This window comes from Solea solea, chromosome 6, assembly GCF_958295425.1.
Source record: "Solea solea chromosome 6, fSolSol10.1, whole genome shotgun sequence".
Taxonomy (NCBI): domain Eukaryota; kingdom Metazoa; phylum Chordata; class Actinopteri; order Pleuronectiformes; family Soleidae; genus Solea; species Solea solea.
The window spans coordinates 10,400,322-10,417,430 of NC_081139.1; the positions used below are offsets into that span (position 1 = coordinate 10,400,322).

Sequence of the window (17,109 nt, forward strand, 5' to 3'; positions counted from 1 at the left end):
CTGTACTGGTTCTGGGGAATTCAATTTGAGTTTCAAAGAATAGCAAAACACAATCCGAGAACTATCTCCTCTAATTTCTCACCCCAAAGTTTTACAAATAAACGGAAAAAAAAAACAACACTCAAAACTCTTGTACCAATGAAGAAAATCAAAGTGATATATTTTTTTTCTATGCATTATTTTTAGCACCATCATATAAATATTTCTTGAAATTTTGTATTCGGTTTGATATAAGCACAAATATAACCGTGCCACTTTAAATAAATGGAAAAAAATGACCCATGTATGCAATTTTGAATTACAGCTTATAATATAATATTGTATTTCACATTGCATAACCTCAGTCTCACTGGCCACTGCATGTACATTTTAAAGGTGAGGTTAAAATGGAACATATTTAATAGGGATGACTCCATCTTAGCAGGAACACAGTCCAACTGTGCTTAACACTTCAGACATCTCAGGTTAACCAAATAATCAATTTGTAATTATTGAAGATAATAATAAGTAATATAAGTATATAAATATAAATAATAAGACAGTAATAATAATAATGATAATAATAATAATGATAATAACAACGATAATAATAATAATAAAGATGTGACCAAGATGCATAACAGTCAAACGTGTTCTGCGATTAAGACAATGGTGAGTAGGGTCACATCATAGTACAAATAATTATCAGAGGGTGTTTTAAAGTCTTTGCAGAGCCAGATTGTGGGGTTTAATGGGTACAACCCAATCATTGAGTAAAATCTCAGAATCAAACAAATCCTGTGAATTGTTTGCATATTTTTATGAACCCATAGAAACAAATCGGAAACCACCCCTAAACTAATGTGTAATGGTCTTATGACATCAGTGCACAGCAGAAGCATTTCTGACTTTGAGAACTGACTCCGATTAAAAAGTAATACTGAACAGGTTAGAGGCTGAACACAGTGTCTGCAGATTCTCCATAGATGTCGCTGGACAATATGAGGTAGAGGATCACACAAGCAGACGGACATACAGACTGACACAGTTGTCAGACATGGGGCACATGTTTGGTGGTGGTTCTATTTGTGAAGGGGAAATAAAGGACAAAAAAAATCATGTTCACACTTCCCCAAAATTAGTGTGACCTGTCTCCTTGGCATGCTCTCGAGCTTCCTTTTGTCCCACCAGGCCCGTCTGACACACCATGCAACGCAATGCAAAGCGGTTTACGTCTGTGAACTGCCGCTTGCGGCGAGCCTCGTCCGCCAGCTCAAGGGCCTGGGCCAGAATGACGTCGTCTGTTGTCGAGAAGATAGTCTGGGGTGGAACATCAGAGTCGGGAGTTTCTTTCTGTAGAGGATCATAGTGGATACCATCGTAGATGAGCAGCACACGTTTGTGGTAGCCAGCATCCTCTCCAAATCGATCCACTCTGACTGTCTGAGTGTCCACCACACAGATCTCACACTGGTAAAACTTGGATAAGATGGACACCTCGATGGCTCCGCCCCAGGTGTCATCACGTTTTATCCAGGAGCAGTACTCCTCGTTGGTCTTTCCCAGCACGGCTTCACAGTAAGCTGTGGGGTCACTAGACACAATCTGGGCAATGAGGCTCCGCATCTCAGGAGCGCATGCAGGGTCATATACGCCACCTTCCACCACATAATAAACACTGGTGAAGAGGCAGGAGTTGTCAGCTGGGACCACTCGACGGGCCAGCACGGGTGAGGCTTCCAGCAGCAGTGGTTTCTTCACAGTAGGATGATCCTGAGGCTTTGGTTTGTTTTTCTCTTCCTCAACAATGAGTGTGTCTCCTGTGGAGAATGACACATCAGTGGCGGCCAAATAGAGAGAATTAACGTTATCCTGTTTATTTGAATCGTATTCACAAGAGATGTCTAAAAACAATTCCTCACTCAGATAAGACGTATATAAGAGAGTGGAGTTAAAGGGTGAATTCAACCATTAACAAGTATTTTTGCCAAGACTGCAAAGAAATGAAGGCAAAGTGAACACAGCAACAGTACAATTTAAGTACATTTAACTTCAAACATGTAATTCAAGTAATAAGAAAAATGATTTATAAACAATTAATTATGTGAATTTGGTCCATGTCAGCATACCTGATTTGATTGGGTAATCCTTGAGGTGAGCATCTCCATTTCGAAGATCAAGACTGGATGGTGGGTATCCAACCATAATTTTCTGCACATCACAGGGGATACCAGTCAGCTCCTCCACCTTACTCTTCAGCTCTTGGACACAGGACTGGTGAGTCAGACCCTGCATTATGTGGCTCCCATTTTTGGTCTTACAGCGAAGCCTCAACATCCTACCTGCAAGACAAACCTTCATATAACTATTGACTATGCCAAAAATGGAAGGAAAATTTAAAGTCATGGATGTGTCGTATGCGTGTTTTGCGGCTGTGTTTTCATTTCAGCACCCATGTTGCATGAGTCATGCATCTATTTTTGAGCTCAGGCTTCTTGCCTATTTTTCATACGTAATGCGCAGCTCCCTACATACACAAAGATCTGTTGATAATGACACCAACATTCTAGCAGCATGATTACACAAATCTGACACCTCTCACTGCAGTTTTAGAGTCTAGGCTGAATCTGGAGGAGATATAGCTATGGTGATGCAGTAACTAGGGCTGAACGATAAACGTGAGTGTGATTTGATTTACAATACATATTTCTTGAAAGTCAGGATTGAAAGTTCAATATATACATTGTTATTATTATTATTGTTATTTAAAAACAAGATCAAACATTGCCACATTCAAAATATCAACTACTATTTTGTACTACACTGATGCAAGGCTGAGAAGTTGAAGAGGTGAACTGTTTAGCATAGAGCATAGAATAATTTAAAATGGAAAATAATTAAATTGCAGCATTTGTGACTTGCTGATTGCATTGCTTCAAATTGAAAGAGATTTAACTGTCCAGCCAACTAGTAATGTAACATCATAGATGCCAGCTGACAACAAACACAGCAGCTGGGGACTGAGAAAAAGACTTGGACCAACGTGAGATGGCTCAGGTTTGCAAAGGAAGAGCAAGTGGTGGTGATGCAACACTATGAGGATGCCAAAAGTGTCTCCATTAATTTACATAGGAAACACTTCACAGGTTAAAAAAACTAATACAATGATGTAGAGGTTCATGATGCTGTGTAGTTTTTTTTTGCAAGTCTTCAAATGTGAATAGTTTCTGGTTTGCTCCATATAACAAATACATATTTGAAACTGAATTATTTTTGGTTTGTGGAGAAAACAAGACTTTTAAGAACATCATAATTTTTAGGTTTGGGAAACAGTGATCAACATTTTATGATATTTTATGGACCAAACGAGTACTCGATGGATCGAGGAAAAATAATCGAGAACTTAAACAATTATCACAAAATAATCGATACTTGCAGCCCTAATGCTGTGTACAAGCATAATATGCCCTTAACGAGTCGGACGTTTAACCGAATGGGCAACGTCGACCAACAACTGCATGGGAGGAGTCAACGACAGTGTGCATGCTAACTCTGCATTCAAACTAATAATAGTTGTGTCTAAATGTTGACAGCCAAACAATTGAACATGACTATAGGTTTAGAACTATATTGCTCGTGGTTAAGCTGCTTAATTGTGAGCTTCATTAGCTACAGGCTACCTGTACTTGACAGTACGTCCGTACGTTAACCGTCTTTCTTTGCGCTGACCGTTACATTACAACACTGCTTTCTAAACACAACAAGTAACGTACTGATGGGGAGAGTCTGCAGAATAAAACACATGACAGTGACATTTTCTTTGTTCTGGTAGTTAACTCCGCAGTGACACGCACTGATAGCAGGCTAAGGTTAGAGCTTCACAGAGTTACATGGAGTCACTTAGCATTTAACTCAACATACAGTCAGCAGTGTCACTGGAACGTCGTGTGTAAATGTATGCAAGACAAACGTCTGCCGATAAATTCAGACACAAATGAACAAAGCTAACGACTTTATTGTGTATCGTCTGCTAGCATTAGCATGTTAGCTCAACCATTAACTTGTGATTAATTCTTCTTTTTCAGGCGGTTCTCGTTCGTATTGAAAGTCTTCACAGTTTGTCCGGTTACAAACCTACACGCCAACGAGGACACGGTGTATTATAACAACAGGATAAGTGTTTTTTTCTTTCTTACCGTCTGCTGACTGCAGCCTGCCTCAAACAATAAACACTACTGAGAGAGCGCTGGTGTGCGGAGCGTCACTTACGTCATGACGTCAGCACTGTTGTGCCGACGTCATGACGTCAGCACTGTTGTGCCGTAAACTCCGTGGTAGGAATTTTACGTCTAATCGATCAATTTTCTACAATCTACCTAACAATTCATTTTCAATTCAAAAACTGGATTTTTTTTTCTCCCGTACCATTGTATTTTTGACGCACTAAACGTTGATGAAAACGGACGAAAATTGGCACGCAAATCAGAAGTGGCAAAATGATCTTTATAAAACAAGGGAAATACTCAGCAAAATGGCTCAGTAGCACCACCAAAAGGTGGAACCCGGTAGCACAAAGCCGAAGTATGTGGCACCAAATTCCACGAAATAAACGAAATACCTCAAATCAACATTTTAAATGTGGGGTTCATCTTAGCGATTTACACGTTTCGAAAATGAATGGAATGAACAGCAACCACAGGAATTTTGGTGAATTTCGAATTAAATAATAATAATAATAATAATTTCTTCTATTCACCTAAGAGGAAGTGTACGATGTAGATACGAGAGACCCGGCCGGAAAACATCAGCACATTAAAACTGAGTCAAGGCCATAACGCCACCTGCTGGCAGGGCGGTGGCTGTGAGAGCTTGCACAATGCTGCTTGCAGCTTTAATTTATTGTTTGCGAATGATGTGTTTCTTAATTGTGTTTTATATAGAAAGTTTTATATTCATGATTGTAAATGGTCTGAAAGAAACCCCATCAATCAGAAGTTTTTTTTACCCCTGCTCTTTTTTGTATTCCTAGTTGTTTCCTTGACTTATTCTTCGGGAAAATTGCCTTGTTTATGAAAGCCAAATAAAAAGTACAGCCTCTGTTTGAAGAGGAAAGAGTTTTCAGTTAGTGTTTTTACAGTTTTTACCAAATGCACTTTGATTGTACACTTTAACATCATACATTTTTGTCTGTCACATGTAAAACACATAGAATTGGTTTAGTTTGAAATGTGTGTAACAGGTAAAACAGTGTAACAGGGTCAGTTATTACAGCACACTTGTTACATACTGCAATTTAATATGCACCTGTTACTCATTTAATTTCCTTCATGTTATAATTACACATTAATTGATAGTTTTGTGTGACTTACCTCTTCAGATATAGAAAAATATATGCTATATATAGATATAAAAAATGCTATATATATATATACACACATATACATATATATGTATATGTATACATATATATGTTTATATATACATATATATATAGTATAAAACCACTCACCCTCAGCTAATCAAGGAAGGTTCAAATATATTTTTTTCTTTACAATGTTGAAATAATTTTTATTTAAACAGTGCAAATCAAAAGAAAGCAAAGAAATAAATATAAATCAAACAAACATAAACAAGTTCTAACAGATTTGGATACACAAATTAATTTGTCACCTTTCTTCAAAAAACCTTGTCAATTTAAAGTACACTTTTATTGTCTGCTAAAAAGGCACAAAGTAAGCTGCTTTGCAATCAATGCAATAACTTCACATAGTCCTTAAAATCAACTTGTCCATCATAAAATACAATGGCTGATTTTGAGAATTGATTGACAAAAGATACATTTGCATGAACCAGTTTCAACAAAAGTATCAAGAAATATCCAACATGCATGTTTAATTCTGGTTACACAAAATCCCCTTTTGGCATGAATTCAATGCTAACACCAGCTCAATATTTAAAGTTAGCAATTAAATTAGCTTTTTGAACAACTTGTGCGTGTGACAGGAAAGCATCTGTTGCATCTGTCACCTACTGCTGTGGACAATGTGTCCAGCAATGTGGTGTGCTTTTTTAAAACATTTTTAAATTTTTTTACATCATACAAAAAGGCTCCCATAACAGAAGGATGAGATTCAACACCATTTTCTATAATCTCTTTCATATCTGTTGTGTCTTAAATCTAAAAATATATGATGACAGATGGTGGCCATTTTACAATATAAAAACTTATTTAATATTTTTCAGCATCAACTTTATAACATAGTCTGTCTGCAAGAGTAAAAATGTATTTTAATACTTTTAATACTCAATACTACTACTACTAATGATAATAATGATGTATAACTTATCCCTGGCATATTCAGAGGCATACAGAGTAACTATCCAATATATTTAATAGTAAGCAAGCCTTTATATTGTTTACAACACAATGAGGATTAGTTTTGTCAGTTGATTGATTTCTTGTCGCTCACATGCGGAAGAGTTTATGACACTAAAGATAAAGACTCCACTTCAAAGCTTCAACATGCAATACAAACAGGAGCTTGAGATAAACGGGAACAAAGGGGATTTTGTTTCCGTGTTGCCTCATTTCTATTGTTTGATTGATGATTGTACCCAGAATGTCTACCAACATCGATTGCACAAAGACGAAAGAGGTTCTCATCTTCACTCAGAAGCAGACATAGCCACTAGTTTCTTCTGGGCTGTCAAAGTCGATTCCTTCGCACAGGGACTCCTTCAAGAAAGGAAAAAAAAAGTCAATGACTCTCTCTTCCTCAACTGCCCATTTGAAAAACTAGGTCATTACATCAAGTGCGGAAGAGCCAGAAGAGTGGTTTGTTGCACATTCTGAATAAGTGATTTATTAAATCCCTTTCTGACTCTGTTTGATTGGCTGCAAGTCATGGTCTTGCTTCACCTCAATCAAGACTGAAACAGCCTAGAATTAGTGTGATTGCATGTGAGTGCAGTTGTGTTTTTGCCATTATGTTACCATTTTAAAATACAATGAAATATCTAGCAAATCAGAGAGTTTCATGAAGGCATGTTTAGTTTTGCAGCCATTTCATGAACAACCAAAGAATCCATGTGTGACGGCGAGTTCCTGGCAAGATGTTGAGATGAAATAAAGTCAACAACTGCAAAGCTTATATTAGGTTAGAGAAAAACCATAAAAAGACACCACTGTGATAACATATATTTTGACGTGGGTTACCATGACATGGGTTGAATGACAGGAAAGAAAAATGAAGCGTTGGCTGCGCAAAGTCTCCAAAATACTCACAGACATCTGCTTCCTATCCGCGGCTATAAGAGAGGTTTGGAGAAAGTGGAGAGAAAGAGATAGAAATGCGGAGATGGGCTGAAGCACTATGCCCACAAGGCAAGGCCAACAAATATGCACTTTTCAATTTTTAACACTTTTTGGTTGGTTTCAAATCTGACATTATGTATTTATTTTCCTTGAAGGTCCAGTGTGTAAGAATTAGTGACATGTAATGGAGAGACTGCAGAATGCAACAAATGGAAGACTACACTGCTCACTCCTCAATTTCCCAAGCCCATCAGGGAACTCTGGTGGCCTTCACATGACCTAAAGCATGTAAACACTTTTTACTCTTCCACTGTCTCTGCTGCTACATTTGCGTGGTAAGCTCCCACCTCAAAAAGTGAAACGTGTCCATTTAGGCTGCTGCAGGAACATGACAGAGCAAGATGGCGGCCTCTCTAAAGTTTGGTCCTCGCCTACAGTATATAAGGCTTACTCTAAGGCTACAGAAACCAAACAAGATTATGCACTTATAGAAACATACAACATTCAATTTCTGACAATAAACCCAACTAAATGTTACACAGTGGACCTTTAAATATCACTTAAATGTCTGTGTGTCTTTTATATTCCATCATTAACTTTTAAGGCTAACATACTGGGAGCTTCGCTCAGGGAATGAGAGAGAGACACATGCTATTCTGCAATATTCAAGCTGGAGGCAGACCAGTGGTGAAGCAGAGGTCATGCAAGACAAACACCTGACAGTCATAATATTAAGAGAAACAAGCAACTACTTCAAACTATAACACATGCCCACGACGACAGAGACAGACAGACAGAGATGAGTTCCATGGACGTCAGGTTCAACACAAGACACTTAATCATCAAGAAGATCCAAGACTGAGGCGAGGGAATGCCAGACACAGTGTTACTACCGTGGTGGGAGGTAACTGATTAGAGTTGATGGTGGCTAATTTAAAGGGGGAGCCTGTGACTCTTTTACTAACTTGGCTTAGCCGTTCCTCTGGCATCAGACCTGCTGTGGTGTGGGCAAGCGGTAGCCAAGGGGGGTTACCCGCACTGTAGAGCCTGGGACGCCTGAGCTGGTCATGACTGGCCAGGGGAGTGTAACTATTCCTCCGAAGCATGGGAGCAGAGTCCCATGGAATTTTAGCCTGGTAGGAGATGAATAAAATACCGCAGGTGTTAAGGGGAATCCTGACCAGACACAACCAAGCAGACCAGCTCTCCACAGAAAAAGGTAAGATAAAAAAAAATAAAATAAAGATAAAAAATAAAACTTGAATCAACAGCTCAAATACAGGAGCTTTTCATACAAACATTATATCTGTGCATAACATTTAAATGCAGTCAGAGCGATGGTCAGCCAAGCGAGGGAACAGGAACAGCCATTGCTTCAATAGGGGTAGAAAATTAAATTAATTTATCATTCATTCATTCACAGCTCAAGCCATATAATGTCACAACAGGGATATAAGCAAGAGGCTGTCGTCGAAAAGTCCAGCCTATAGTATGTTCCTTAACCTCGCTGGAGAACGTCATGAGGTCAGGAAAAGAGACAAGAGAGAGAAAAAGTTCAGGGCATGGGAAAAGTTATTTATGGTGTACTTAACTACAAAGCTGTTTGTCGTTTGGACGACACTCTTACTGACTTGTTTTGTTTAAGCTAGAATGTGAACAACATGGGTGTAAGAAACATTACAATATTTTATGGTGTGATACTGCATCGATTCATTCACACTCTGTGTTCATACATGGGAAATATTCCTGACAGTGGTTTGATGTTGTATTTAAGCCTCTGACTGCTAGTTGGCAAAGCTATTGTTTATGCATATAACATTAGAATTTTTATTGAGAGTTTTTGGTAGGTATATGTATCGTATCTCCAGGTTCTTGCCAACACACAGCCCTAGTGGACAACATGGTGAAAATATTACTTAATTACCAAGGTTGGAATAGAAATAAAAGGGGAATATTACCAATGGGTTCTTTGGACAGCAGCCATTTTCACATTAATAAAATCACAGGTGTCAATCATCAAATGAATAGTGGATGAGGTCCATTTTTCTTCTTCAGTTTCAGGGTGCATGCTGGTTCACTGTTACACTGTCCTGACTTACATGAACTGAACTGAGCCCTCGCTAATGTGATCATTAGTCTGTGTCTGTGCTCTTCTTCTGAAACAACGTGGTTGTCACATTGAGGATAGTTGCACACTCACTCTCCTGTCCACACATATTAACCCACTCTACTTTATTTATTGATATGAATCCCATTGAGAGTCTGAGAGAACACAGAACATCGTAAACTACGTGACTGCACTGTCATTTTTTTAATTTCAAATATGTAGAACTAAAAACCATCTGACTCAAAACAGCTCTTTTATGATCATTATTTAATCATCAAGTCAGGGCTGTCAGCATCTGTGACTGACGAAAATTACTAATTAATGATAAAGGCATGAAATGTGACAACGCTCAAATTATGGGATGACGAAGCAAACGTCATTCCCTGCAAAATGTTTATTGAGTTTGGTCTTATTACAAAACAAATGTTAATTTCACAAGCAATCTTTAACCACTTTAAGGGCTGGAGCCAATTCCAGCTAACATCGGGCGAAGTGCTATAAAAATCCTTTCATTCTTTGCTGCTTGTTCTGCTTGTGTTCTTGATGGTTTCTATGTTTCTGCTGCAAGGATTTGCATGGCTATTAACTTTCCTTTTGTAAAGGATGAAACAAATGTGCACACAAGGCAATTGAAAAGGAAGCTAGGAAGCTCCTTTCCAATGCGTTTAGAGAACCAGATCAATCCTTATCACAGCTTCATTTAGTATTTAGTTAGGAGACTGTTCGACTGCAGCCAGAGAGTTAAAGAAGCAAGGCCGCACATACAGGGGATGAAGTGTGATTGCAACTCAACTGCATTGAACTATATGACAAACCAGAGCCTGTTGGACTATGGATTAAAGGTTATTTGCTGATTCATTTCTGAATTATTTATGTGCAAGTTAAGAATAAACATTTTGGACATAAAAAAACCCACCCGTGGCTTCACTTCACCAGCGCTGAATGCACATTTATGCAACAATATGATTTCTCATCTGAACTTACAATATGCCGGTCGCGGTGCGTGTTTACAGCCTCCACATTAAGATAAAACTTTTCCACCTTACAACCTAGAAGTACAATAGAGTAAATTTCAATTAAACGAAAAAGAAAACATCAAGTCAAGCTACATCAAAGAGAAGGACCTACCGTATGCAACAGGGGTAAGCTTGAGCACTGTGTGCAGCGGACATCTCATGTATGGCAGATCTTCTGTGAGACGAGGAGACAAACCGTCAGTCAGTATCTGTTTGTAACTTTGTGTGTGCTCAACTGGTGCATGTCTTGTGCGTTTTCTACCTGCACTTTTGTCCAGAAAGTAAGCCAGCAAACAGCGCATCACAGCCTGGTGGCAGATAACCAACACATTGCCCTGTCTCTCCAGCTCCATGATAACAGGCTCCAGACGCTGAACAAGATCCTGGTAGGACTGTTGAGCCAGAAAGGATATATTTACATGTTTAAACATAAATAAAAACTATTATTTAACTATGAACTTGGATAACTTCTTAGAGCAACAAAGTTCAGGATGAATTAGGGCAGAATGATGTGTGCAAAGCTTTAGGATTGATTGACAGAGCTTGCCAGGTTACCTCTCCTCCTGGGTAGCGATAATGGTACTTGTCCTGGTCCCTCAAAGCAAACTCTTCAGGGAAAGTTTTCTGGATTAGCTCATAGGTCATCTCCTCACACACTCCCTGGAAAAGGATAAAAGACAAGATACAAGAAGTTTATTGTCATATGCACAGTAAAAAAAACACAGTGTTTTAGACCATGCAATAAAATTCTTACTTTGTCAGTCTCCCTCTATATAAAACAATAAAAATCTGCATAAATAATCAAATTTAGAGCCAAAATTTGACTAAAAATAACAGTATTAAAAAAGAGACATTAAGAAAACATTAAGTTCTCTGATGGGAGTGTGAGTTGAAGGGACAGCGTGTTTAGTAGTTTGATGGCCAATGGGCACAAGCCATTTGTCAGTTTTGTTGTTCTTGGACAAACATTTGTTTTCAGTGGAAAAAATGAAAAAAAAATTTTTTTACTTTGATGCCATGATAACATAAATGAGTTTGCTTAGACAGAGACAAGATAAAGACACAGTACTTTGGGCCAAAATGATAGATGGTTTTGCCTCTGTATATCTAAAGCAGAGCTCCTGTGAAAGTGTAGTGGCTTGTATCTTTGCAAAATGTGGGCAATTAGATTTGGGCACTGACCGCATCAATCTCATCGAGTATCTTCCACTGTTCATAAGGAACCCCAAGCTCCTCTGCCGTCTGGATGGAACTCCTCAGTTGGCTCGTCCACACTTTCAAATCTGACAGTTTGTGCTCTTCAATGAAATCTCGCAGTGCATGGGCATACTGCAAAATGACAGGTCTTAGATCATCTGTCTGTTCATAATATATTCATAATGAATAAATTTTTTTTTAAATGCATGTTTTTAAATGCTTATTTATTTATTTACTCTTCAGTGTTTTAATGATTACAGTACACAACCATGGGTAATATATAAGAAAATAGAAATCAGAATATAAATAAAAATTGGTAGTCTAGGCCTATGGCAGCATAACTAAGCGATAACTATCTACTATCTAAGCCCCTAACTATCTAACTAAAGGCTTTATTAAAAAGGAATGTTTTAAGTTGAACTTTAAATGTGGTGAAAGTGTCCGCCTCCCAGACCCAAAGTGGGAGCTGGTTCCATTTGAGCTTTAGCAGGTTTTACTACCATGTGTGTACATACAGCTGTCATTCATTGATATCCACATTTCAAATGCATTATCTCTCTCTACATCTGAAAGTTCTTTCAATGTTTTTTTTTAAAATTACATGTCTGCCTTACGTTAATCATCAGTGGACAGAGCCAAAAGGGGAAATGGAGAAAATGAAATGTGTTAAAGGTCAACATTCAGATGTTGAAAGAGGCTTTGCGGTTCATAAAACGAGGATTAGAAAAGAAGAACAGTAAATCATACCTGTTTCCCTCGGGGAGAGAGTTCGGAATCTCCCCCGATTTGGCCTGAGATGTTGTGGTTGCTCTCTCCATGCCGACACACGTAGATGGAGTGAGAGTGCACGTGGATGTTCATGAGGTAGTAGACAATCTTACTCTGTATGTAGTCCTGCACCCGATTCACCAGAAAACGTCGACCCACATTTATCACTTTGATAAAAGACATGTCCCTGCAGGTGGTAATAAACCATATAGGTGAAGTTTGCTCACTGTCACCACCTAGTGATCATTTTCTTAATTGCAAGATACAATTCTCTAAAATGAAAGGCTGCAAACTGTTAGGTTAAAACCACAATGTAACTAACTAATAATTGCTCCAGTAGTGTTTAAAAACATGTAAATAAAGTAAAATCTGATCAGTTCTTACTTGTCATAGTCATCGGAATCTAATGGTTGATATGTGACCTTGTAGCACTCGATTCGTTTCAGAAAGTCATCCATTACTCTCTCTCTGTGTGTCTCAGGGTAGTCAGGGCTGGAAACCTTCACTTCCTGTTATACGTAAGCGACATGTGAAAGCAAAGTGGTTCTTACATGACAGCACAGATAGTATGAGTATTAATAGATAATGAGTCTGACCCAGATGAGAAGTCAGAGGATTGGCTCCGACTTCCTGTCTGTTTGTGTAGGTAAACATGAGATCATACCAGAATATTAGCAGCAATGACGTCTGGGTCATCACACACTGACTCCACAAAGAAAACCTGTTAGAAAAAAAGAAAATGAAACTGTCCACCAACTCAATGACAATAGTCAGTGAGTCCAAGCAAATATTTGTGCCAAATTTGAATGGATTCTCTCAAGGCGTTCCTAAGATACTGATTTCAGAGCTTTTACACACAAAGTTTCAAACACAGGAAACAATAGAATCACTTTTTCCTCACTCCTACCTTGAATGCATTTTCCTTCACAAAGGCTTGAATGAGGTCTCGTCTTTCTCTTGTTGTGTTTGTTGCGTCAAAAACCTGTTAAAAAGATCACAAACATTTCTTCTTATACAGTATGTATATACACTATACTGTATGTGCAGTGCACTGTGGGTGTCAGTGTTTGTATGACAGTTTTAGTATTTACCAAAACATTGCGATCTATTATGACCTACTTTTTCTCACTTGCTCCTCCCCACTCTCTATCTCCCCACACACACACACACACACACACACATGGCTTCAGAGGACATTGCATTGACTTAGATTTATTTCCTGGAGACTTACTCTAACAACTACTGGCCCATAATGTGACTGTGTAAACAGATGTAGGTCCCCACAACATAAGGAATAGACACACACAGATGTGAGGTACAGGCACAGAGTAACTCACCGCGATCTGACCTCCCTCCTCCGTCAGGTAAGCTTTCACGTCCTGAAGTGCTACCAGAGCACACTGTCTGCAGGAGAGAGAGAGAGAGAGAGAGAGAAAAAACAGGAATAAAATCCTCATTCACTATGATCCAGTAGATTTTGTTTTCCTGTGCACAGATGCTTCTGTTCTTACATTGCACGGTACCTGGTGTGGCATTCTTTAAAAAAAAAAAGGATCTCTCTCTTTCTTATTTTTGTCTTTTACTTATTTTTTTTTCTTGCTGATAAAGACAGGAGCAGATTGAAACCACTCACATACTTGTAAGGACACATGAGCTTAGTTTAAACAAAGATTAACTGGCCAAATATCCAGTTAATTCATGGGCTCACTAGTGATTGTAGGTGGATTTTGTTACAGTCAAAGCCAAGCTGGCTGCTTCCTCCTGTTCTTGCTCTTAGCATAGCCAAGCTGTAGCTTCAAACACAAAAGCATCAATCTTCTCAAGTCACTCTTCAAAAAGAGCTGATTTCACAGAATGATAAACTATTCCTTTAGCCTCAGCCGACTGAGACGCCAAAAAGCAAAAACGCAGACTGTGTGAATTGATCACAGCAGCTGTTTGATCAAGGTTAGACACTGGTGTCACCTGCAGAGTGACAGCAGCAGCTTGTTTGATATGTGGGTAGGAATTTAGCGCTGAGAAGTTGTCGAGAGCCTTGTCACGCTTTTATGATCACACAGGTCAAGTGCTGTTCCAAACATGACTACCAGATAAGAAAAGAGGGAAAGTGACAGCTACCGTATATCCTTCATTCTTCTGTTTAGAGAAACCAGTGGTGATTTTTAATAACTGCACCTGAGCACAAACTGATAAGCATTGGACAAGTGTTATCATGCACATACACTGTTTGTGTATCACTGTTGTTCAGTGATAATATTCACTGAAATGTGACTTTCACCCAGTACACCAACGAATGCCTCGTTTCATAAATGAGCAAAAGCACACGATGAGTGCCACGGTGAGATTGCAACTTACTTCCTGATTTTCATGGCCTCTTCGTTGTCGTGACGGAAGAAATCGTAGGATTTATAAGCTCTGACGGCCCCCCTGCGGTACACGCCCAAGTTAAACACTGCAAAATGGACAAAACACATTAACTTGGCCCCCACCTTGCTTGTTGGGGGTTACAAATACTTCAGGTCATATTTTTAGATACACTGACCTACAGTACATGCATTTATAACAGCTCCTCCTCCATTGATTGCTGTTATTTAGATATACTTAAATGTGTATGAAAGTGTTGATTTCGAACAGTTAAAAAGGAAAGAATAAAGTTACGGTGCCAACAAAAGGCTGAAGACGGGACCAAACCAGTTGTAATTTGAACGATGAGCAGTGAACTTAACTGGTTTTAATTCACAGAGGGGAAAACACACTACCTTTCGTCGGGACTCCGATCCAGTTGAGGTACCGTGTGAGTTTCTTTGACATGTAGGTCTTCCCTCTTGCAGGCAGGCCGATCATTACAATCATGGTTGGAGAATTAGTCATGTGGGAGGCCCACGCTGCACAGCAAACATTTATATATTATATATACATATTTCAAAATCTGTAATTTAAATAAATGACCTTAAAGCAACACAGTAACTAGGCCATATGTGCCCTTTAGACACATTTGTGGGCTGGGCTTGAAAGCAGCATTTTAAAAAATGAACTGGAAAAAGTTCCCAGGAGAGAAAAGTAATTTTATTGAGAACAGTTAGTGAATGGCAGAGGGCAGATTATATTTTTATATCACAGGCTTTAATGTACGTTCCTTTCTCTTTTTAAAGTGAGACTCGCCCTCTTGAGTGAAGACCTTTTAACTTTAGTAAGCTGGAGCTTCAGCAACACTGGGAGGCGACTACGAAACAATTAGGGAATTAAATTCCCAAATGAAAAATCCAAGGTCTCGGATTACAAAATGCACCTGTGAGCTTAAAGGCAGTCAGTCGTGAGGACGAAACTCATTTAAATCCAGATGTGGTGTTAACTTACAGCACTTCTTCTCACTTGTCCTCTGGTCCATTTTCTTGGTTTCTGCCGAGTTTGTAGAGCCATTGTCAGTCTGAGAGTTTGACATGCTGAAATCTACTTCAGAGTCAGTTTGAAACTCGACCTCCATATCTTTTATCCGAGCTGAAAGACATGAAGAGTTAGGAGTGACAATACATGCAAATGTGTTATTATTGTTATTGTTTGTGACAGTGTTTCCATGGCAACACTGGCTGCTTCTCTCTGAGTCAGAGATGCAGAGGATGAGGAGTAGCCTAAAGGAATCTGATTTCAAGAAAAAGGAAAAGAACAATCTGATGGCAAGGCAATCAACTTGGCTCAACATATGAGTGCTAACAAGACAAAAAGGGAGCAAGCCTACACGATTTCCTGTATTTGACTTAAGGGGAATACTCATGCGGACACAATACACAATACACCACACAAGACACGTTTTAAACAGCATAACATTTATTTATTTATTAAATACTTTATTTACCTTATTGGTATAAGCAGATGCTCAGCCGGACAGAGGCGCCTGTATGCCGTTAACCACTGTCGCTACAAGGATCTTCTGTCACATTCACCGAGAATTTATGTCCAATGTAGAGGACGCAAAGGCCAGTGTGTTCGGCCTGTCCTTGGCGCTTTAATGTCTCCTCAGCCGGTTTGTGTCCTTCCGAGCCGGAGGTGTGCTTCTGCGTCAGCTTCACCCACCTCCTCCCCCTGGTTACCATAACGTTGGTAACAGATGTGCAGCAGGATTTTTCGTCAAGGCTTTAATAGACCGCAGTGCAAGTCACCTTTTGTGGAGGTGAGCCAGAAATGTTCTTGTGTTGACAGCTTCTTTTTTGAGTGTTTTTATCATTCATTTGACTTTGATGTGCATATGGTGGAGGATCAAAGACAACTGCACTTTCTACTTTACAGTAACACTCAAAAGAGTTTACAGTGTTGGTTACCAACCACACACACACACAAACGTTTTCTGCTATTTTTACATTTGAAATATTTATCTTCCACCTTTTGAAAACGAATGGAGACAGACACCGTGCATCTACTTTACAGATCAGAGGCAGAAGATGAATGAAGATTCCCTCCCACAGTAGCCATGGCAAACCAGTTCAAAGGTAGACAATCTTGTTTTCCTTGTTTGTCCAGTTTCTTATGTTGTGTGGCAGCAACAACGGCCCTCATCCAATGTCTACACCTGACACACACAGGAATGCGAGGGCCGATCAATGCAGCCAGCAGATTTAATTAGTTGGAAATACTGAGTCAGCATTTACAACTTTAGTTCCAGAGAAGAAAACCATTAAGCCTCTGCACATGATCAGGAGAGAACAAAGTGAAGGTAGAAAACAGGCATTAAA

At 39.1% G+C, this 17,109-nt stretch overlaps 2 protein-coding genes across 5 annotated transcripts; both read right to left on the minus strand.

Moving 5' to 3' along the window:
* Positions 1 to 544: 544 nt before the first annotated feature.
* On the minus strand, positions 545 to 4,262 carry yod1 (YOD1 deubiquitinase). Its single transcript, XM_058631727.1, has 3 exons — positions 4,176 to 4,262; positions 2,109 to 2,321; positions 545 to 1,799 (listed from the first exon to the last, which is right to left on the minus strand). Exons 2-3 carry the CDS (start codon positions 2,314 to 2,316, stop codon positions 1,102 to 1,104), a joined length of 906 nt encoding a protein of 301 aa, XP_058487710.1. The 5' UTR covers positions 2,317 to 2,321; positions 4,176 to 4,262; the 3' UTR covers positions 545 to 1,101.
* Positions 4,263 to 5,799: 1,537 nt separating this feature from the next.
* pfkfb2b (6-phosphofructo-2-kinase/fructose-2,6-biphosphatase 2b) lies at positions 5,800 to 17,041 on the minus strand. 4 transcript variants are annotated; one of them, XR_009240391.1, is made up of 16 exons: positions 16,236 to 17,041; positions 15,740 to 15,880; positions 15,142 to 15,267; positions 14,738 to 14,834; positions 13,720 to 13,786; positions 13,290 to 13,364; positions 13,047 to 13,103; positions 12,767 to 12,891; positions 12,362 to 12,569; positions 11,600 to 11,746; positions 10,973 to 11,077; positions 10,680 to 10,809; positions 10,530 to 10,592; positions 10,386 to 10,450; positions 7,265 to 8,427; positions 5,800 to 6,715 (listed from the first exon to the last, which is right to left on the minus strand). XR_009240391.1 is itself a non-coding variant. In XM_058631004.1 (16 exons), exons 2-16 carry the CDS (start codon positions 15,864 to 15,866, stop codon positions 6,650 to 6,652), a joined length of 1,626 nt encoding a protein of 541 aa, XP_058486987.1. In that variant the 5' UTR covers positions 15,867 to 15,880; positions 16,236 to 17,041; the 3' UTR covers positions 5,800 to 6,649. The 4 variants fall into 4 exon arrangements, 3 of the variants coding, with proteins under 3 accessions (XP_058486987.1, XP_058486989.1, XP_058486986.1); XM_058631004.1 differs by having other exon boundaries at positions 8,260 to 8,427; XM_058631006.1 differs by lacking the exon at positions 7,265 to 8,427.
* Positions 17,042 to 17,109: the final 68 nt, after the last annotated feature.